The 22,512-nt window shown below is 45.0% G+C and overlaps 2 protein-coding genes across 4 annotated transcripts in view; both read left to right on the top strand.

The window, feature by feature from the left end:
- The first annotated feature begins 1,409 nt into the window (after positions 1 to 1,409).
- pheta1 (PH domain containing endocytic trafficking adaptor 1) lies at positions 1,410 to 19,420 on the top strand. 2 transcript variants are annotated; one of them, XM_068704289.1, is made up of 4 exons: positions 6,593 to 6,790; positions 11,817 to 15,557; positions 15,768 to 15,888; positions 16,548 to 19,420. In XM_068704289.1, exon 4 carries the CDS (start codon positions 16,600 to 16,602, stop codon positions 17,491 to 17,493), a length of 894 nt encoding a protein of 297 aa, XP_068560390.1. In that variant the 5' UTR covers positions 6,593 to 6,790; positions 11,817 to 15,557; positions 15,768 to 15,888; positions 16,548 to 16,599; the 3' UTR covers positions 17,494 to 19,420. The 2 variants fall into 2 exon arrangements, 1 of the variants encoding a protein (XP_068560390.1); XR_011102186.1 differs by lacking the exons at positions 15,768 to 15,888; positions 16,548 to 19,420 and adding an exon at positions 1,410 to 2,205 and having other exon boundaries at positions 5,695 to 6,790; positions 11,817 to 13,654.
- A 2,505-nt stretch (positions 19,421 to 21,925) lies between these two features.
- The window catches only part of LOC137867605 (SH2B adapter protein 3-like), a 14,666-nt gene continuing 14,079 nt past the window's right edge, over positions 21,926 to 22,512 (top strand). For both annotated transcript variants that reach the window (XM_068704288.1, XM_068704287.1), the window contains exon 1: positions 21,926 to 22,194. The gene's annotated coding sequence lies outside the window, so the exon portion shown is untranslated. The remainder of the gene's footprint in view (positions 22,195 to 22,512) is intronic.

Here is a 22,512-nt window from a genome sequence, read left to right on the forward strand (position 1 = left end):
ATAAATGGTGACGGTGACCACGATGACGGTGCTGTTGGAGGTGGTAGTGGTGCTGCTGGTGATGATGGCAGATGTAGTCACCACTTTGCCAGTGACACAATAATGTTGTGTTTGAATATTGTGAAATCTCTTTAAGCCTCATTTGAACGTTCGTCGTTGATCTATAATGCCAAACCTCGACTCATTTGTAGATGTTACGATCATAGTGTATGCAGCACAGACTACAAGTAAGGAAACGTGTGTATGTAACTGGTGAGACAACGTATCATAGCCTTGTTGTATTTGATTTACATGTGTTACGCCATGAGCAGACGTTCCATCACATCAGTATGATACCAGCTGTCTACGAGGAATACCTTTTTTTCTTATGATCAGGTTAGGAATATGAAGAAAAACCCCGACTTCAATGACTGTTTTCACAATTATTTTTGACTCATCATGACAGAAAAAGCAGGTTTTGTATCTGAAAGACTATTTAGATAACTACGGTTGGAGTATTGTTTGCTTTCCTTTTTTTATTTTTGTCTTGCATGTGTTGTGTGTATGAAAGCCTAGTGTCAACTTTACCCAGATATTTTAAACTGACTTGCTTTCAAAAGCCTTCTTAATTTATTTGTATTTCGGTTGTATTATTATACTATTACAATATTATTGTACTATTGTTGTGGTCTCTTTTTGCATTTGTATTCACTTTGCAGCCTTTGTTTGCAAAAGTGAATTAATAAAAGTATGCCTGTTTTGTGGGCACCCCTTTAGTGAACGACACATATTTCAAAAGCAGTCGTTCATCGTTATTGACATGTTATTGACATGTTATTGACATGACAAGTAAACGTCAGCATGGCCTCAGTATATAGCTTTGATTGGATAGCATTATGTAAAGCTAGTGGGGATGCAATTAACCTGTCAGTTATTTAGACACAACAAACGCGGCCACGTTATAGACATGACTGGGAGACCTCTTCAACATAACAGCAGCTGCCAATAGAGAGCGCGAGGGAGAGAAAGAGCGTGCGAATGGAGAGACTAGAAAGAGAGAGAGAGAGAGAGAGAGAGAGAGAGAGAGAGAGAGAGAGAGAGCGTGCGATGGAGAGACTAGAGAGAGAGAGAGCGTGCGATGGAGAGATAGAGAGAGAGAGAGAGAGAAAGAGAGAGAGAGAGAGAGAGAGAGAGAGAGAGAGAGAGAGAGAGAGCGTGCGATGGAGAGACTAGAGAGATAGATAGAGAGAGAGAGAGAGAGAGAGAGAGACAGAGAGAGAGAGAGAGAGAGAGAGAGCGTGCGATGGAGAGAGAGAGAGAGAGAGAGCGTGCAATGGAGAGAGAGAAAGAGAGAGAGAGAGAGAGAGAGAGAGAGAGAGAGAGAGAGAGAGAGAGAGAGAGAGCGCGCGAGCATCCCCTGCGCCCGGACGTCGGCTGCTCAGACTCTCCAAGAAGGCTGCGATGGAGACAGGACGGAGCTGTCGGGGTGTTTTTCGGAGGAAAGTGCCTCTGGGGTGTCTTCACCTGGCGGCTTCCCAGATTCTCTCATTACCAGCGGCGTGTATTTGAAGGAAAAAGGAGGCGTTTATCACCGCTTTGTCGATGCCTGGGGATTATGGACAATTACAATAACGACCGGCGGTGTGACGGTCTGGATAACGTGAACTGTCTGCGTAAACTACTCTTTCTTCTTCGCGTCCTTCTCTTCCATTCCAACGCATTCGTGTCGGACGCGGTTTCTGGCGAAATGTTGAATTTAGCGCTCTCCCGACGCGACGGATATTCGCGTGCGCGTCGCCTGTTGTCGGTCACGAAGATGTGAGGCGCGGAGACCTGTGGACAGTATGATACAACATTTTGACATAAGCGTTACATTTTTGTTTGTGTTACGCTCTGTCGCGCATGCCCAGTGGTGGATACAGAACGCTGCCCGACGCCACTTGGCTCCGTCCTGGCCGTGATGTCGGAGCAAAAGTGAAGGGAGCGCAGGACTAAATAAAAAATGCGTTGGCAAAGTGGCAGCGTGGCGGACCAAAGGATTTGACTTTGGATCCTTCGCGAAATCGGCTGTGGCCCATAGAAAACCGAAGGATGTCCGACTCACCCAGCGCAGAGGCTGAGGGACTAGTCTCCAAAGTGAAAGTGAAAAAGGAGATCAAGACAATCGTGGAGAATTTGGAAACCATCCTGGGAGACCTCAAGGATGTAGCCAAAGAGCTCAAAGAGGTAAACGAACAGGGGACGCCAGCACACACACACACACACACACACACACACACACACACAACGCCTTTCTCATGAGTGTTCCTGCCATGCGTTGTGTCGTAGGGTCTGAGGATGCTCTTCCTAAGCATCCTCGTGGGAGAGGACATGGTGAGAGGTGGACGTCCACCTCGCGGGCCCTGGAAGAGGCTACGACCGCTCACACACACACTCACACTCACACACACTCACACACACACACACACACACTCCTCCCCCTCCCTGCCCACTAATGTGTGTGATCATTATCTCCCAACATGAAAGACATGTGGCACACAGGAGGAGGACGTGGGGTGTGAAGTGACCGGGCACTGATTCACAGGCGAATCACTATTAATATTTCATGGACAAGTTGGTTCAACCAGGAAAAGGCGCTTTTTTTTTTTTTTTGCATCGCATTTCATCATCTTATTAATGCTGACAAAATAATAGAGCAGCGTGGCTTAACTTCTCACTTCCACATCCCTCTCAAGCTCTCCTGGTGGCTCTCTTGTTTCTTTATCTCCATCTTTCTTTTGTTTCTTCTTATCTTCCATCGTGTGTTCATCGCAGTCACTCCTCTGTCTTCATTGCTTGCTGTCTGCTCTCTTCTTCTTCTTCTTCTTCTTCTTCTTCTCTCTACATAATCCTTGTTAGAGATCAAAACTCTCGGAGCTGTCTGATTGGACATTCAAATATCCGTGATGCAGAGGCAGGAGGCGTCTCTGAAGGATTTGCCTGCAGTATATGAAGATTTTTTTAATGGGTTTTTTTTTTTAAAGTTGTTCTCGAGACGATTCCTCTTCTGCCGATCGCTGCCATCATGGTAACAATAACCCGCGGCCTTACCTGCTTCCATGTTTGCATCCATTCCTCTATACCGGCCCCACACACACACACACACACACACACACACCAGGCGTCCGGCCTGCTGTGTGCCTGACCTCTCACCCCGTAACATGACAGGCCGTCATTCTAATAAAACCCTGTCGTGCACAGCTTCTGGGTCCTACATTATGGATGGGTAGTCGACACAGCATATGTCTCCCTCTGCCTCCCTGCTCCTCTTACTCTGCTCTTGCAACTTGAGCTGAATTAGACTTCTTTTGTGTTTTTTCAGCAGTTTACAGTGTCTCACACCAGGCGCCGGCGATAAATGAGAACAAAAAAGCATTGTAATCTCTCTATTGTGATTTGTGTGTGTGTGTGATGTGCCTTCTTTCTTTCTTTCTTTTTTTTAATTTTGGCTTGCAGGAGATTGTGCAGAGGATCAGTTATTCTGACACCGCACCTACTAAACACACACCCCGAGGGGGCGTTACTATCAAAGCCAGTGTTTGGGCTGCAATCCTTTTCAAAATGCAGTTATCTGTTAGAAGTCACAGGCAGGGCTGGAGTCCAAGCCCGGCTCTTGAGGAAGGGACCCTGCCCAGATGCATGGGCACAGCCACAGAAGCTGCCTGGCCTACAGCGAAGGGGGGAAGGGGGGGGGGGGGGGGGGGGGGGCTGCACAATGGGATACCGGTATTATTACCTCTTGAGTGTGTCCCAACAAATTATCCCTTCAAAGACCGCATGACGAGTTTAGCTCCATTGCCCTCCGAGGGCCCCCCTGCCTTCTATCTTCCTCTTTATCTCTCCCTCTCTGTCACTTTGTCCTCACCACTCTCTCTCTCTCTCTCTCTCTCTCTCTCTCTCTCTCTCTCTCTCTCTCTTTTCTCATCTCTTCATTCTCTTCTCCACCTCCTCCACCACTGTCTTGCACGTGCATTTCGAACCCTTAGACGACAGCGCTGGTGTGTTTACAGTGGGGCTAATGTACTGGGTATAGTCTCACTCTGAGATGAGCTTTAAGCTAAATCAGAAAATGAACATAAGCACATTGTCGTAATCACTTTTATGAAGGCCGTAAAGGACAATACGGTAACTTTCTTCTCTGCTAAGTTTTGCTTTGCTACGGTACAATGAACCTAGATGTCTGTTCAGCCCCATGTTTGTTAAACTGCCTCATTAGAACGTAATCCCCTAAAAATATTGGCTCCTCGGGCAACATTTATTGCATTTTAAATGCAATTTCCATCCTTCCTTAGGTATTGTCTTCACGCAGAACATTACTGGGAGAGCAGCCGGGTCCACGGATGTGAGCGAGCACTCAACATGTGATCCGTTGGGGCGCAGGAGATAATAACCAGTACGCTAAGAACAACACCGTCTGTCGGTCAATCCGCGGCTGTTGGCCCGAGGTTGTTGCATATTGATCGGCTCGCATTACATCAAACTCAGTTGAGCGTCATCATGTCCTGAAAGAATGTGCTGTTCAGCAGGTTTTTTTTGGGTTTTTTTTGCACAGTTACATCGTGTCTGTACAGTATATGTACCGTGGGAATGTTTTATGTATTATCTCAATTTGTGCTGCTTGCATCCTTGCAACTTTTCCCCCCCAGTATTGCTTGTTGCCTGCCAACAAACAAAACAAAAGAAAGTGTCCGCTCCAACAGTTGTTTAATATGCCCCTGAGCCAGGCTGTGAAAACAAATTTCCTCTTGGAGGACGAAGGAAGCATCTAAATGTCTACTGTATACACGGTCCAGAGACAAAACCTCATATTTATTTCTGCTGCTCTTGAGCAATTTCTCTTTATCACAATGGCCTGCTGTGTACAGGTCATCTAAATATTGAGTATTTAGTGCATTTCTTATACGTCTTCTCTTTTACCCTTGATCGATCTTGCGCTCCTTCATATTGCATTGCTAGCCGAGTGATTCCAGGTGATTATGCGTACATCTTTCTTTGCTTTTTTTCTCTAAAATATCTATTCATTTGCCTCTTCTCTCTGTCACATCGAGGTTGCTTTCTTGGAATTAATTCCCGTCGTGATGAATGTTTCCTGTGCTGACACTGTTGTCGGTGGAAATGGATCCTCCCTGTCAAGAGCGTTTGTTTTTTTTTATTCAGTGTGATCTTATTTACTCTCTTGCTGCATGTGTTGTGAGTCTTATTCTCCGATTTGCAGCGGAATATTACAACGAGGAACTGACAGTCTATTTGTTTTCCATATCTGCCTCCTTTTTCTTATCGGGTTGCATCCCTGTGCTTGTGTGAGTCCTCTGCAAAGGATGCCATTTTCATTCATTCCTTAACATCAGTTTTGTCTTATAAATGATGGCGTGTGTGACTCGGCTACAGGGGTTGGTATTGTTGCTTCTCTCGGCTCTGATGGTGCATGGGATTGTCGTACTACACCACTTAGTTCAGGCTCATGGCTGCTCCCATACATGGTGGTGATATGTATTTTCTCCCAAGAGTGGTTGTCATGAAGAACTTAAATCTCATCCAACATTCATTAAATCGGAGTGCATCTTTAGAGTTTACACAATGAGGTTTCTCTTCGTTATTTAAAGGGATGAATGATCGACATGATCGCTGACCTCAAGCTGACCTCAAGCTGTACGTGTCCCTCTTTCTCGTCTCCAGGTCGTTCACGACATCGACACCCTGACCGGTGACCTGCAGCTGGAGGAGGACGGACTCACGGACAGCTCCAAGACGGACACGCTCAACTCCAGCTCCAGTTCCACCACCACCACCACCACCGCGTCCAGCCTGGAGAAGATGAAGCTCTTCCCCGACGACTGCGTCTTCAGACCCCCCGCCCTCATCCACCCGGTCCCCGTCAACCCTCTCGCGGTCCTGACCGTCCTCAAGAAACCCCACCCTCCCTTGCCGCCGCCCAGACTGACCCCGGCGAGGGCCGAAGATCACAACATTAAGAACCTGCCTCATCCGACGTTCGTGTTATCAGGGAATCTATCCAAGGCCGCCGGGTCTCTGATGAGGAACGGTGGGGTGTTCCCATTGAAACCAAACAGGGATTTCTTCTCCTCTATGCCGTGTTTCATTTCGAACGACGGCGGAATCCCCGAGTCGGGTCTGGTTCCCACTCTCCCCAGGCCCATGCCTCTCCTCCGCCACGAAAAGAACAAATGCCCCAAGGCCCCCGGCAGGGAGTCTCGCGAGAGGGAACGCGTCCGTTTCAGCGAGACGGTCCAGTACCACGGCTACTGTCCGGACTGCGACCTCCAGTACGACGTAGACGACGCGGAGCCGCGCTCGCAGGCCGAGCCGAACGACCCGAGGCTCAGCCCGCTGCATTGCTGCTCTTCCTCCTCCTCCCCTCCTCCTCCCCCTCACGCTCTCCCCCACGAACTGACGTTAGAAAACGGCGGCCTCTCGGTCAGCCACAGTTTCCCGCCGATGGCGAACACACCTCCACCTCGCGTGCCTCCTCACCCTCCCTCCCTCAAGCCCCAGAAAACAATCCTACGCAAATCAACCACCACCACGGTTTGACGCCGAACACACCCCCCCACCCTCCCACCCTCCTCGTTCCGTCTAACTTCAATACTCCTGAATCATTCATGGTGTTTTCTACTTGCTCCAATTGAACTGTGGATTATCCAAACAGAGAGAGGAAGCGTTGGGAGGGGGGGAAAAAAAGGATGGATAAAGCGAGTGGAACAGAGAGAAAGGCAACCGCCTGAGATGTACACAGAGAGATCAGGAAGAGGCGGTGAGTGGTTTGCTCGTGTATTAGTGTGTTTGCATGCACTGACACATATCTGTGAGTCTGTCTGCATACAATGTATTTGTTTATGCCCTGTTTATTCATGAGTGTAAACATTTCTGGGCGTATGCGTGGGCACATGTGTACGTCTGCAGGGCAGCAGCGAGCATTGACCGAAAAATGTACAGGGACTTTAAACATTTACCTGCTGACATCTGTGAAACTAGATCGTCTACCTGTGTCTATCTGGGAGCTCTTGGTACTAACGAGTCTCCGACTCAGGAAGTTCTCTCAGAGAGGGGCTCTAATTAATTCATGTCCTTCTGGATGAAACAAGAAAACCCGCTTCACTCACATTTCAACCAAAGCCTCTAAAAGATCTCCCCGCACACTGACACCTACACACACATGCACTGCTGCACGGAGTGACTCCCCGCGACGACGACACACACACACACACACACACACACGCGTCAATAAAAGCTATTATAGGACGCAGCATTGCATTAAAGTCGTGGCAGACGGGTAGTAGACGTTTAGAACTCTAACGCAGGCCTGCAGAAGATGAACGGTTGGGGCTGAGAAATAGACGACGTGAGTTCATCCTTCATCACCTCTCGTCTCTGCAAAGTCCCGCTTTTTGCTGACGCGTCAGACTGTAGGAGGGAATGACAGGAGAGTGGCACGGTGGGTGACGACTAAACCATTTTTATTTGCATCTACTCATAGATCTGTGGAAACGTCTAAATGAAAAGTCTTGCATGTCACTGTCATATATAAATTCATGTTTAGCAACTCAGCTCCCCTTTGCGTGCAGGACCCTCACTGTCACTCACTGTATATATATATATATATATATATATATATATATATATATCCATGAGGCTACATGAACAGTAAGCCTATCAATTCTGCTCTGGAGTGGAGAGAACCAGGCGGCAACATGCTGGACTTTATTTCCTCAAGGGCGTATAAGTCAGCCACAACATCGCCATCGTCGTCTGCGTGAGCGGTTGTTATCCTCCCGCTTTATTAGCTTTTATTATGCAGCGCATTTATTGAAGCCTGTGTTTCCCCGTGTGTGTGTGTGTGTGTGTGTGTGTGTGTGTGTGTAAACAAAGTGTGCATAAATGCATAGGTGTTTGTAAAAGCACATGCCAGTTTTGCAGACTCGGAGAGACAGCATACCCTGGAGTTGGATGAGAATAATATAGCGCTTTCCTCCCAGCGATGCCCTTAATTAGCCGGATTAGACTACGGGAGATAACGGTAGCGCCTCAGACAGCCTTTGTACCAACATCAGCCTCGACAAAGCTCGGAACTGCTGCTGCACAGAGTTTTTAATGATAAAGAGATAGAGAGAGAGAGAGAGAGAGAGAGAGAGAGAGAGAGAGAGAGAGAGAGAGAGAGAGCAAGCTGACAAAAAGTAAGTAACCAAAAGGGAAAGACGGGTAAAGAGGTTTTGGGGGGGGGGGGGGGGGGGGGGCAGTTGTGTGTGATCGTATGATGTGTGTGTTTTTAGGGTTGTGGGGGTGGGAAGCTGAGAAGAAAAGTCAGGGTACGAAATAGCAACACACTGATGAGTAAATCCAACGCACGACCTCCCTGGCCTCACTAATCTCAAATCAGCGTCTGTATTAGGGATCAGTGGATATTCAGCCATGAGAAAAAAGACAGAGAGTGTGTGTGTGTGTGTGTGTGTGTGTGTGTGTGTGGGGGGGGGGGGGGGGGGCTGGAGAGAGAGGGAGATGGTGTAAGACAAACAGTCTGATGCCGTCTTGGCTGTATTGTGTTTGCAGCTCTCGTGAGAGCGTAGGTGAATGCATGTTCGTCCTCACGGCGATCGCTCGCGGTTTAGAACAATTACCTTGTATTAATGGATCTTAATGAGTCTGGCAGCGGCTCTCTCACACACACACACACACACACACACACACTGACACACAGGCGCGCTCAGGTTGAACAGAGCACCGTGCTACATAATGGAGTGCAGCCAGTGTCATCAATAAATGCAGCTCATGAGGGCTTTTGTTACTGTAGCAGTCTCACTAGCTAATGCACTATTCCACTGACGCGGTGGCCTTGGGATCGTACGATGAAGGGAACACACTGAGACGTAAAAAGGCCTCGGCACTTATTTCCCCCCCCCCCCCCCCCCCCGTGCAGCTTCCTTTAATCCTTTCTGATTGTTAGATTTAGCACTCTACTGTGTCTATTGAGTTAGATAGGTAGACTCTGTTCATTTTGCTGACCTCTCACCTCAACACAAAAGACCTTCCTGATGTGCACAGGCCACAACTCACAGATGAGAAGCGGACTTGTTTGAAAGCTATAACAAGTGGCTGTACAAATGTCCCAATGCTCACTAGGGCTGGCTGTCGTTTTAAAGGTACTTAATACAATACCTGTTGTGCCGCGAGCAAACAAAACTTCCTTTGATAGCTTAGGAATACAAGTACATTATGTTACATTACGGTCATTTAGCAGACGCTTTTATCCAAAGCGATTTACAATTCAGTATCTGTCTACACACCGTAGACGCAGCTACGGGAGACATTTTGGGGTTAAAGTGTCTTGCTCAAGGACACATTGACATGAGACTAGCGGAGGAGCAGGAGCCGGGGATCGAACCACCGACCCTCTGATTGAAAGGCGGCTCTCCACTTAGCCACGGTCACAAGCACAAATGCAAGCAGCTATACAAGAACGTTGCCTAATTATAGAGAGTTGATGTAAAGCGGGAAGATTGCGAACCAAATATTAGACACTACTGGCCGTCGTTGCTCAGACATATTTCTGTACTCGGTGCTGCTGTCATAACGTACTCATACGTTTGACCTTAATAGTTATCAGCATTTCACATGAATAATTTAAATCATTAACCTGCCACCTCATACTTGAGGAGACGGTGGAGGGACTGAGAGACACATGCATTCACGACACCCACAGCGGGAAGTGGGAGAAACTATATCTTGACGTTTTTCGTCGGCTGACCAGCTAAACAAAACGAGGGGGGGGGGGGTCTTGTGGTTTCGGATCCATCGCTCACCGCTCCAACACATCCGCGACTTGTTATCGGATTGTTCCCGTAACACAGGATCTAGAGCTCCTCTGACCGTGGATGTAGGAGTTTCTTCACCGTTCTTGTAACGGCTATCTGAGCTCCAGGCTTGAGGATGAAGTTGTAATGGGCAGAGAGGAGGTGGATCTTCACCGCCTCCACCGTGAGTCAGGACTGACTCAACTGCACTGACCTACTCCCTACAGCTCACAGCTCTAGTTCATAACCCACCTCTCTCTCTCTCTCTCTCTCTCTCTCTCTCTCTCTCTCTCTCTCTCTCCCCCTCTCTCTCCCTCTCCCCCTCTCTCTCTCTCTCTCTCTCTCTCTCTCTCTTTCTTCATATCTGTCTTCCTCTCCCCTTCAGATGATGCTACACTCCCACTCGGCAGCAGCTGTATGCATAATCTCTCTGCGCACATGTATCTGTATATATATATATATATATATATATATATATATATATATATATATATATATATATATATATATATATATATATATATATATATACATATGTGGGCGGGGTATCTGTAATGAAAACATATCTGACACTTTGTACAGCAAAACACCATTGGCAGAATTTCCATATTAAATCAAGAAGTTCACTGACTTCCTCTCGTTTGCTTGCTGCCTCTGCATCCTTCACGTCTTACCCTTTTTTTTTTTTTGAATTCGCAAACAACCTTCTAGGGAGGAGCAACACCTCCTCCTGCTTGTTATGCATCTGCTCATAATTCATTGTGTTCAGTCGCTCCTCCATTTGAAGGCGGTTTTGTAAACGTAAACCTGTTACTCTGACGCGTCGTCTTATAGCGCTCATTAGTCACATGTGTGCTTTTTTTTGTTTCTCTCGTTCCAACTGCATTCTCTTCATTCCATTTTCCAACCTGGCACAGTGTGCAATAAAACTCAATAAATGTGTCAGAGCGAGACACACATTTTGCCAGTGAATATTAATTAGCTGTTGTTTCTGTCTATTTTCTGCAGGCACCGTTTACTTCCATTTTTTTGTTGTAGTTGTTGTTGTTGTTGTTGTTTCCCCCTCAAAAATAGACCACATTTCATTATGATCATTGATAAATGACATGTTTACGAGGGAACACGTTAAACAAAAAGATAAACAAGTGTAGTGGTGCGTGCCAGAGGCATCACACCTGCGATGGAGATACACCAAAAGTTCATTTGAATACAAAATAGACGTGACCTACATTGACAAACATCACAGCGATGAAACGTGAATCTGGTGCACACTGGGCATGGATACCGGGCTCGTTGTGGCGCTCCTTTATCTGTGACTCAGACAAAGTCATGATGTGGGAAAGTGAGTGGGTGAATGTGTGTGTGCGCATACATTTCAATGGTAAAGAGATACTCGTGCTTGTGTTTAAATGTGCACGAGGTTCTGCATGTGTGCGTGAGAAAAGAGTCAAAGGGGCTCGAGATGGTTCAGTGCAACTTGGACGAGCTTTGGAGGTGGAGCAAACTTAATGTGAGGATTTCACGCCGCTTTGGAGATTGTTAAAAGTTTGGAGGCATCAGCTGCACCTTACTCGGGGGGGGGGGGTGCACAATATCTCAACAACGAGGATCCGATTTCGCAAGAGCCACAGTGATCCAGATGGGGTCCTCTGCTCGCTCAACCGCCGCAGACTCGACTAAGAAACACTGGAGAGACGGCAGCTATTTAAGGAGAGAGACACGAGGCCATTCTTCTCTCTTTGCACAAAAGGGAAGGCTTCCTAATCCAGAGAGGAAATTGTGCAAGACGTTTCAGTCCTATTAACTTTGGTGACTGATGTGTGTGTGTGTGTGTGTGTGTGTGTGTGTGTGTGTGTGTGTGGGTACCTCGGTATATTTTCATTTCGCTGTGTGAAAAGAGGCCGTTGCTGCTTGTGGCTGTTCTATCAAGTGTCTCTCCTTCGTGAAGTCAGACATTCACACTAATGTGTTTCCTGTTTTGTTCCTCTGCAGGGCCCATCGAGATGCTCGAGACACGAGTGGAAGCTCGTTTCTCACACCGATCGACCGTGGTTGATCAGGGCGGGAGGAGCCAGAGCTGAGGCCAAGCAACAACCTTTCTTTATTTTTGTTATTTTTGTTATTTTTTGTTCACATACTAGCACGAATGGCTCTCAATCACCAGGAGATCCTCAGATTCACACTCTCACTTTTGAGCACGGTTGTGCCGGGGCAACGTTACTGTGAAATAGGGAAGTGTATACAGATTGATGAATTCATAGCTGTGAAGCCGAATATTTTTGTAACATAGAAGTAGTTGAATTAAAGATCAGAAAGCTGCTGAAGCCCCCTATCATTAAAAGTAAAGGCGGCAAGTTTAGATGAAGTTTAGATGAAGTGCGAGGTGGGGGTGAAATGATGTCAGCCAGTATTTGATCGATGTCTACACAGGTTGTTGTTTTTTTTTTTTTCTGCGCATACTCAGATGGAAATCAATAGCTCCACTCAACCGATGGAATTTGCCTTTTAGGAATTGTAATTGTTTGTTGTCTGGAGAGCCCGACGGGGTCTGCCTGTGAGCCGAACACCGCTAGGACTGCAGATAAGGAGAGACGTAACGACACCGTGTCGTTCGCGTCCCGCGGGCTCAATCACAGCGTCTGCTCTGAGCCCGTATGAAGCGAATGAAGACGTGGTCACCGATCTGTGTCCAGACGTCACGTTTAATAGAACATCTCAATCTACGTGCTCGACCGGTGCCAACGCAAGCTTTTTCACAACAACATGCCGAAATACAGTACAGTGCCATAGTTACAGCTTTAAAGGATTGTTGAAGAAGTAATAATTTGCATCAAATTTTTTCTTTGTATACAAATATATATACGTGTTTGATATCTGTATATATGAATATATATATATATATGAATATATATATTTCAGGCATTTTTCTACAGAGACTTTAACATTTAAAGAGATGATATTTTTGATATACCGTGTTGGATGACTGAGAGGCGTTTCGACGGAAGCCGACGTTCCCTCGAGGCGTACGCGTCGTTCGGGATGATTTATTCATACATAGCAACAGGATGGCTGTTTGTATGGATTGAGAAACAAGTGCTTCAAGTGATCACCCTTCAAGAAACTTTACAGACTGGGCTGTATTGTGAGAAAAGCAAAAAAAAAAAAAAAAAAAAAAGTAAGGCGCGGAAGATTAATGGCGTAAAACCAAAATACCTAGTTGTGCTTTATCAGACGGGAGGGCGCGAGGCTGAAGGAATGCGCGGCTGACTCTTCACTTTGTCCTGCCATCACTGTGTTTTTCTATGCATTTCTGTGGAGAGGCCGTCTGCGTTGTGTGGCTGCTCTGCTAACCGTAACACAGAGTTAATTAAGGAGCACTCCCTCTCATTCCCTCATTCGAAGCGGTTCTTTCCAGAAACCCGACAAAATGTCCCGTTTATCACTGTTGCTTCGGCCAATTATTCATTGTTAGTTAAATGATGATAGCATTGAAGTTTATTCATATAGCACTTATCAAAAACAGAGTGCTTTACAAGGACAAAAAAGAAAAGAAAAGAACTTTAAACAAAAATCAATACATTTATGGGAAGTGTGTACGCTAAAACACGGCCCTGTCTCCATATGCCCACTGGAGGAACCACACTTGTAAACTCCTCTTTGTTCTCACTGGACACAGAGACCGAATTCATGACCAAACTTCAATCAGAATAGAAGTTTTGAAGACGATCGGAAGTTCTCAAAAAAAAAAAAGCTGTCGGTGATATGTTGTCGTGTGTGTCCGCAAAAACTGTTGGAAAATAACTTGTGAGAAGTAAACACTTTACACTTAACCGCCGGTGTGTCTGTGTGTATTTCTATGGACTAAACGATAACTTCCAAGTGGAGAAAGGGGGTTGATTTTTATGATTCATTATAATCTATGCTCTGGCAAAAATGAATCTTTTAGAGTGACGAGAACTCTGTTTAACTCACTGCCTCGGTACCTTCGAGCAAAGCAGCCAACTTGTACCACTTTAGGAGGCATTATAAATGACATTACTTCATTGTAAGCAGTATAAACGTACTCAGCAGTCCTTACTGAAGTAACATAATGAACGTATTAGTGATATGCTAGTAATATTCTGAATGAACTACGTTGAATTATGAGTCAGCGGCTCTCTGAGGATGGACAACATACAGTCGTTCTGTGGTTCTTTGCGAGTTTAAGCTCAACTCTAAAGTTCTGTCGTTTGGTTGGAACAGTTGTATTCATGCTAGACGTGAAGAGAAGTCGTCTTCAATCCAGATCCACACTAACACTCCTCTCTAAAGATGTTACACAAAATACTACAGTTATTCTGCCATCGATCAAATCCAACTTGCTTTAGTAAGCATGCTTGTTATATCAGAGACTTTTGTGCCCACTGAATGGTTTTCCCATTCAATAATCCATCAACTATAAAATATCAAAAAAGACTCCAAACAATACAGTTGTGTCATTTTTTAACCTGTTTCAAGGCCTTCATTTGATTTCAGCGGTAACTGAACCACTGTAGTTAAGCACAGTTTTGGTGTTATTGTACTTGACTTGAGTATCATACTTTGAAGATCAACATCTGCATGCAAAACACATGTTGCATTGTTAGAGATAAACTAGCCTACTAAACCGTACGTATACTGTAAGTAGTTTTAGTAATAATAATGATACTAATAATACTTGTTTTATGTGTTTAGTTATGTTGTTCATGTCTGTGTGTGTTCTGTGTTTCCCCTGGCTGGAAAACAAAAATGTCTCCTTGGGGACAATAAAGTTAGAGTTGAAAGTTGCAGTAAAGTTACACCGAAAGGGGCAATTTCGCTGTCTAAAGATGCATATTGACAATTTTCAGGGCTGCTAACAGTAATTTTCACGATCGATTTGATATACTGAAAAATCTATATAATATATATTTAAAAAAAATGTCGAAATAGATGCCAGGATTTTCTGATAATCACTAATCGATAATTGTTTCAGCTCTTCAACTATTACTCAAGAAATACACATCTCAGCGCTTATTCCACCAGAGCCTATTTGCTGCAAGTTGTGCTGAGTTCTTCATCACTACCAATATTAATTATATTATCATATATTATTTAATACAAATGGACAAAGTCCGCATTGGCTTCACCAGACGACGGTCCTTACATTCGGCAGTCAGCATCTGTCGGAACGCCACCTTTCCAAGGGCAAAGACGGGGGTGCGCGTGTTTTAACGAACCGCTCATCCGGATAACGAACGTGTCGGCAGCACGACGGAAGCCCCGCCCAGGCGAACTGTCCGCGTAACACACAACATGTTGCCGCTCTGTCTGTCACGTGACCGGGAAGAAAGAAAGAAAGAAAAAAAAAAGGGAAAGTAGGAAGAGAGATAAAGGTGGAAAAAATAAACAACGGGGAGATTAGCTGCCCGACAAGAGAAGGCGCCTTTATACCCGCAGGTGACGCATAGCTAGCTAACATGTTACTGTCATGAACCGTAACATACAGCTGCGAGCAGCTAGCTAGCGCTCCGCTCATAATGCTGACGATAGACGCTCATTTGTATTCACTGTGCGCGTGAAGCTAGTTGGCACAGAGACTCCATACATGTACAGTCGTGTCTCTGTGTGTGTTGCTGACACCGTTAAATAAATCCCGAGAGGAATTCCCGCAAAGTGCTGATGTGTCAAAAGCTTGTGACCGACACCGCTCGAGACTGAATCATCCGTCCAGAGGTAGGAAAATAGAGACACAGCTCATGTTAGCCGCTCATGTCTGAGACAAAGTGGACGTGGACCTCTCACTTGTCCGTCCTTTTCTACTCGGACTTTGTAAAACAAAAAACAACAACCAAAAAAACAGCAAGACTACGACCTCGTTAACTGTCAGTAGTGGGGGGGAAAGGGGAAACAAAGTGAGTGTAACGTCTTGTTTGTCTTTCCCAGCCTTCAATTGGGAAAGGGAGTTAAAAAGAAGACAAAAGAAGATGGAGACATGTTGAACTATTATCGCCATGTGTGTGATGGGAGGACGGCGGTGGATGGCAGCTGGGTGTGAGATAAACACGTAAGTAAAACGTACTTTTAAACGTGTGGTTTATTCACAGCACGTTCACGAACAACGCGGAATTTAAAAAAATAAAAATAAATAAAATAAAAGCTACGAGACAAACGGATTAGTTGTGTGATTAGTGAAGTTCCGCCCGGTGTCCAGGCCCAGAACAGATTAGAATTGGATTAGTTGTTCCTCCGAGGGAGGGAAGGTCTGGGCCTTTACAGTGAACATGTGATTACACAGCATGTAACCCAACTGTTTACCACTGTTGTATAAGTCTGCAGTGGGTCAAGCCTAAGCAGCATTTATTCTATACTACTACCTAATAGATAGATAGAATACAAGTGTGTGTGTGTGTGTGTGTGTGTGTGTGTGTGTGGCATGATGACTCACGGGGGAAAAACACTGAAACTATTTCTTTGTGTGGTACCTGATATGGTGCCTCCTTTTTTTTTTTTTTTTTTTTTTTTTTTTTTAAATAAGAGCAGAGCAACTGTTGGCCTAGTGGACATTAAACACCTCACTTCCTGTTTATTATACTACCATGCTAATTAACTAAAAGAATGCAGTCAGGTAGCACTGAGAGCAAAGCGTCTGCAGCTTTTTCCTTTTTGGCAAAATGTATGTTTAAACTTGGGTATGACCTCAATGACCTTTACAATGCTCTTTAGGTAAGATAACGCATCCACCGAAGAGGAGGAGGAGGAGGAGGAGGAGGACAAGATGAAGCTGAACGAACGCAGCGTGGCGCACTACGCCACCTGCGACTCGCCGCCGGACAAGACGGGCTTCCTGTTCAAAAAGGGCGAGCGCAACACGGCGTACCACCGCCGCTGGTTTGTGCTGAAGGGCAACATGCTCTTCTACTTCGAGGAGCGCGACGGCCGCGAGCCCATCGGCGTCATCGTCCTCGAGGGCTGCACCGTGGAGCTGTGCGTGTCGGCCGAGGAGTTCGCCTTCGCCGTCAAGTTCGACTGCGCCAAGGCGCGCGTGTACAAGATGGCCGCGGACAGCCAGGCCGCCATGGAGTCGTGGGTGAAGGCGTTGTCCAGGGCCTCCTTCGACTACATGAGGCTGGTGGTGAAGGAGCTGGAGAGGCAGCTGGAGGAGATCCAGGAGGCCGCGGGCGGCGGCGGCGTCGGGGCTGGAGTTGGAGGCCTGCAGGGCAGACCCAAGTCCTCCAGGCGAAACCAGGTGGCGAGGTCCAGATCCGGGGCGTCCTCCTCTTCGTCGTCCTCCTCTTCCTTGTCGTCGTCGTCGTCATCGACCGCGGCGGGCGCCCTCCCCGCTCTGAAGAGCCTCCAGGACGAGGCGCAGCCCATCCCCGATTGTTCCAAGGAGAACGGCGTCGCGTGGAGCAAACCGCCCGTCGCCTCGGCTAACGACTTCGTGGAGGGGGCGTCCTGCGTGGCCTGGGAGTCCTACGCGGACTCTGGGAACAACGGCGTGATCGGCGACGGTGCCAACGGGGTCAGGGCTCCGCCGGTGCCCCCCAGGAGAAGAGGGGCGTCTCTGGAAAGCCCCGTCTGCCCCGGCACCGGCTGCTTCTCCAAGCTCCACGACTGGTACGGCAGAGAGGTGGAGGAGCTGAGAGTGCAGTGGCTGCAGAGCCAGTGAACTAATGGAGGTGGATTATCTCTTTTTTATCATTTATCATTCCTTTCTGATCATTCTGCAACGTTGCAGCCCTCTGAACCCAGCAGACGGGCGACAAAACGGAGGCTTACTTGCAGACGGCAGTCTTGTCACCGATCAAAAAAAACAGACAAATGAGAACTGATTGATTCCAGATCTTGTCTGGCACAGGGGGAACCGATCTGTCTTAAACATTTACACTGTCCAGCGTACAATCCAAGACAAGAACTAAATATCCTCTTTTCCACCGTTTTGAGTGTCATTTGCCAAGAACAGCTTAAAAAAAAAAAAAAAAGTTCTGGACACAGTATTTCAAATGTTAATCATTTATTAAAAGCATGTGTCTTAAGATGCTAAACAGTTTAGCCTTGTACAAACAATTCAGAAAAATCCACGGTTCTGTTATTATATTGCTCATGTTAAATATGTCTTCTGCCCTTCTAGCTTCCAAATATTTCAAATATGTGCAATTGTTTTTTCGGGTCCGTTTTCTTTAAAGCAGCAGCAACTTGGATCTAAGCCGTGTTTTTTTTCTTCCCCCCACTGAATAGGTAAACATGCAAACTACGGCGCTAAGCATCTGAAGAATGCCAAAAAAAAACAAAAAAACACCACCACCACCACATTTAAGTCTTTCTCTGGTCTGTCCACCAGGGGGATCAGAGGTGGTGTTGGGGAGCTCTAGTTCAGGTTCGGGGCACATCTCACCCCGGCGACCTTGTGTCCGCGGTCGGTGTGGAGCTGGATGTCTCGCTCAGAGCGCCACACTGGTATTTTTAGCCCCTCGTTTTTTTTTTTTTTTAAAGCCGGCGGCCAGATGTTGCTGTGTCATGAGGGCGCTCCATCGCTTGGTTCTCTTTTGACTCTCGTAAAAAAGAAAAAAAAAAAGGAGAACCTTGAACCCGTCGTTGTGAGTCTCTGGTGAATTCCATCGTACCGTCAGTTCGTCACGGCTGATTAACGGGAATGTTAGGGAGTGTATCAGTTCGAGGCCTTTCACTGTGTGTGTGTGTGTGTGTGTGTGTGTGTGTGTGTGTGTGTGTGTGTGTGTGTGTGTGTGTGTGTGTGTGTGTGTGTGTGTGTGTGTGTGTGAGAACATCTAACATTTGAACTATTCCATGTTGGAAAATGAACGCCTTTTTAATATGTGTTACTATGCTGCTTCTGTTTTTACATATCCAATCACATTAAGTTTATTTTTATGTGCCTTATGTTATCTTTATAACTTTGTTATTGCACTTGCAACCATTCCCATAGGCCTCTAGCAATGAAAGTGTTACTGAATTCCTTTCCTTTCCTTCCTTCCTTCCTGACAATGGCTCTGTTCCTTCAGTCTGCATCATTGCACAGCGCTATCATTACTGTTACACACGCGGCTTGTGCGGAAACAATGGTGGGAAGAAGCGATAGGCAGTGTGTGGATTGTGTGTGTGTGTTGTTCGTCGAGGCGGTGTGACTATGTATTAACTCAGATGATTGTTGTTGTGCCAATTGTATTAACTCCAGAGGACCATTGGCCTGATGACGGATGACGATGGTCCGTTGATCTTAACGATAACGTGTAAGAGAATTTGTGAATGTGTCAAATTAAACCACATGAATGATAATCTTAAGTCAAGAGTGCCAAATGAGGAATGCAACCTAAATGCACAAATCAAATTGTCTTTCCTTGATCGACTCCCTCGATTGTAGTACAGTGCTGTATATGAATTGTTTTTAATAACCATTAATATTTAACACATTGTTCTGAAACGGTACCCTGACATGTTTTGTTAATAAAGCATTTGCTGTAAACCACTTAATAAACATGTTATGTTGTTTTAAAAAAAAAATAATATTTCATGATTTCTGCTGATCTGAGTACTTGAGTTTAATTGTCTTTATAATAAAGCTGCTATGGCTAAGTCAATATATACTTTTTCTTTCGTCATTATACTTTATAGAGCCATGTATGATGGGTAGCGGTGTAAGAAGTTCTCAGATCTTTAACTTCACTTTTTAAAACACAAGTAAAAGTCCTGCATTCAGAAACTTACTTTACATAAAGTGCTATTATCAAAATCATTATGCTGAACAGCCAATTTCAGAATGATATAACTCGATTATGATTATGTTCCAGTGATCGTCCACTAAATATGACACACTTATTCATATTTTATTCCGTTTCTGCCAGTAGACCCCCCCCCTCCCCATAAAAGCCGCACGCTGTTCCTTTAAGTCCCGCGCTGGAGTGGCTGTTCTCACATTCCACCAGTGATGATGGGTCCCCTGAGTTCACGCAAGGCATCATCAAACCACACACACACACACACACACACACACACACACACACACACACACACACACACACACACATTCTTACTGCTCTTCGGCCCAACTGTCACCAGGTGGCGCTGTGCAAAACAACTTTTAAACAGCAGTCATTTGACTTCGAATTGAAATCAACGAGTGCATCACACCCGCCTGTGTTGAGATGTACCAGCAGGACTTTTGAGTCTCCAGCAAAGGAAAATTATACATTTTTAATATGCGTTTTAATTTCCCCCTGTTCTTCTTATGTAATAATCACTTTAAAGAGCAGCAATAGGCGACGGGAGATAAACGTGACTCTTCAGTTTGTATCCTAGTGAGGGCAGCTCGTGCATCTTTTCACATACTGTACCGTGCTTGACCAGACCAGAGGGGCTGCTGACTGCAGGGGAGCGCCACACTTCACAGAGCAAGGGGAAGCTACTTCCTGTCTGGAAATTTCAACATAAGAGTACATGTTTAAATAGTGACCACTCAAAAAAGAGACGGTCCTTTTTTTTTTTTTGGAGAGCTGTAGTTTGTGGTGCTGAAATGTATCGCATTATAAAGAGAGGCGTTTCTGTCATTCACCCTAATAGAAATAATAGAAACACTTTGCTGTACAATGCAATACAACTCTTTAGAACGTTTAACACTACAGTAATTACGGTATTTTTCACGTCAGGACTGCATTAGTTGTAGCTAGGTGTACCTAATAAACTACCAACTGAAAATCAGGGGCGTATTCATTGTTTTGCACACACTTATCGTTAGCTTCTATATTAAATAATTAAGCTAAATAAGCATTCAGCCCCACACAATTTACTTATTTATATATTTACTTACAGCCCTCTGTGAATAGGTGGGAAATGTTTCCCAAATAATGTATTAAATTAGACAGAGATTAGGTTGCCAAAAGAAATTTAATTTATTAATGGTCTGTAAAATCAATCTGATCTTATCAGCGCTTCCTCAGAATGTACAATGTGGTGAAAACTCACATTTGTAATGAATGAAATTGTCACAAACACGGGGTCAATAGGTAGGGATTGAATGTAGTTCAATACATTTGCGTATATGTGCATTTAATGTATTTGTTCGCTGAAGTTACGAAATAAGATTTGAAAAGATTTGAAGAATTGAAAAAGGATGAGCATTTCAAATAAAACACATTGTTAGACAGTAAATTAAACCACCCAGTTAGATGAACATGTTACTGCATCACAAATAATAATACAAACATGTGATGTATACAAATACACGCATATTGAGTACTTTTACTTCGATGCTTTAAGCAGGCCTATATTTTGCCTGAATAGCTTCAAGTACAATTTTGAATGCAGGATTTTTACTTTCAACAGACTATTTTTATTATGGTATTTACTCAGCAGTGGAATGTAACTAAGTACATATACTCAAGTACTTCACTTAAGTACAGTTTTGAGGTATTTGTACTTTTATTTTCTCCATTTATGCCACTTGATACTCTTTCACTTTATTGGCTTCAATATTTGAACTTTTTACCTCACTAATTATATATACATATACTTGCAGATACAGATTATTAATACAACATATATAACTTGAATTATGATGTATTATTATAGGGTAAACTACCCTGACGAATATACAAACTAAAAACGATTAGCCCCACCTTTTACAAGCAACAACTTATGTTTACACACCAATGCATATCTAATTATGATCCAGTAATGTAATACACATTATTCTGAAATGGGCCATTCTGCATAGTGAGACATTTTATTTTGGTAGATTTTGAATTACAGGCCTTTTACTTTTCACTGATTATTTTTTTTTTTAAATTGTGGTATCGCTAGGTGTTTCAGAATATCTAAATACTTCCTCCACCAGAGGTCGTTTGTGCACAGGGGGCCGGGCCTCCTAGTGGGTTATTCAGGCCTCGGTCATTGGTGTTTGTTGCTTATTTAACGCGGGCAAGCGTGTGCATCTCTTATTTTGAAAAAAGAAAACAGAGTCGGAAGTCGTTGTCGTGAATTTACTCCGACTTGTCACGCACTTGACACAGTAGCCGGACCGCGGCACATTTTTTTTTTTTTGACAGCGGAAATGAGGAGTCGCCACTTTTTTTACGCGTCAAGTCCGTGGCTGAAAGTTTTCTTTCCTCTTTTTTTTTTTTTTTTTTTTTTTTGTTTGTTGAGGAGGAACCGTCGCGTGCACACTCACTATGAGAGACAAACGCGAGCCGACTTTTTAACATGCAGCTTTTCCCCCGACGTCCAGTTTCCTGTTGCTCCTCAACGACGCCGTTTTGAGTTACTTTAGATGCTTCTGAACACATTTCCGTTATGCGAAGTCCAACTTGTTGGTTAGTCGTCGTGCTGCGGTGGGTGCCCGTCCGAGATAACGGAGAACGTGAGTATGTTTTGAGGACTATCAGCTTCCATTACCCTCTCTTCTTAAAAGTGCCTTTACCATCACTAAACTCTTAACCACATGGGGGATAATCCCAAAAAAATTACGAACCGCACCATATTTAGCTTCCGTCCAAAAAAAAAAAATTGCACTTTTCTCTTCACCAAGAATCGTCGAAAAGAGGGGCTCGTTTTAAATTTAAAGGGCTCTGCCTCTCTTCGGCTCTGGGGCCGGGGGGGTCCTGGCGCAGACTTTTTTTTTTAGCCTCCAAAAAACAAGTTTTGTACTAGAAATCGAGTCCTGTCAGTCCGCCGAGCA

Source organism: Cebidichthys violaceus, unplaced genomic scaffold (assembly GCF_023349555.1).
Source record: "Cebidichthys violaceus isolate CVI_PGR_0920_01 unplaced genomic scaffold, fCebVio1.0.p SCAF_9, whole genome shotgun sequence".
Lineage (NCBI taxonomy): Eukaryota > Metazoa > Chordata > Actinopteri > Perciformes > Stichaeidae > Cebidichthys > Cebidichthys violaceus.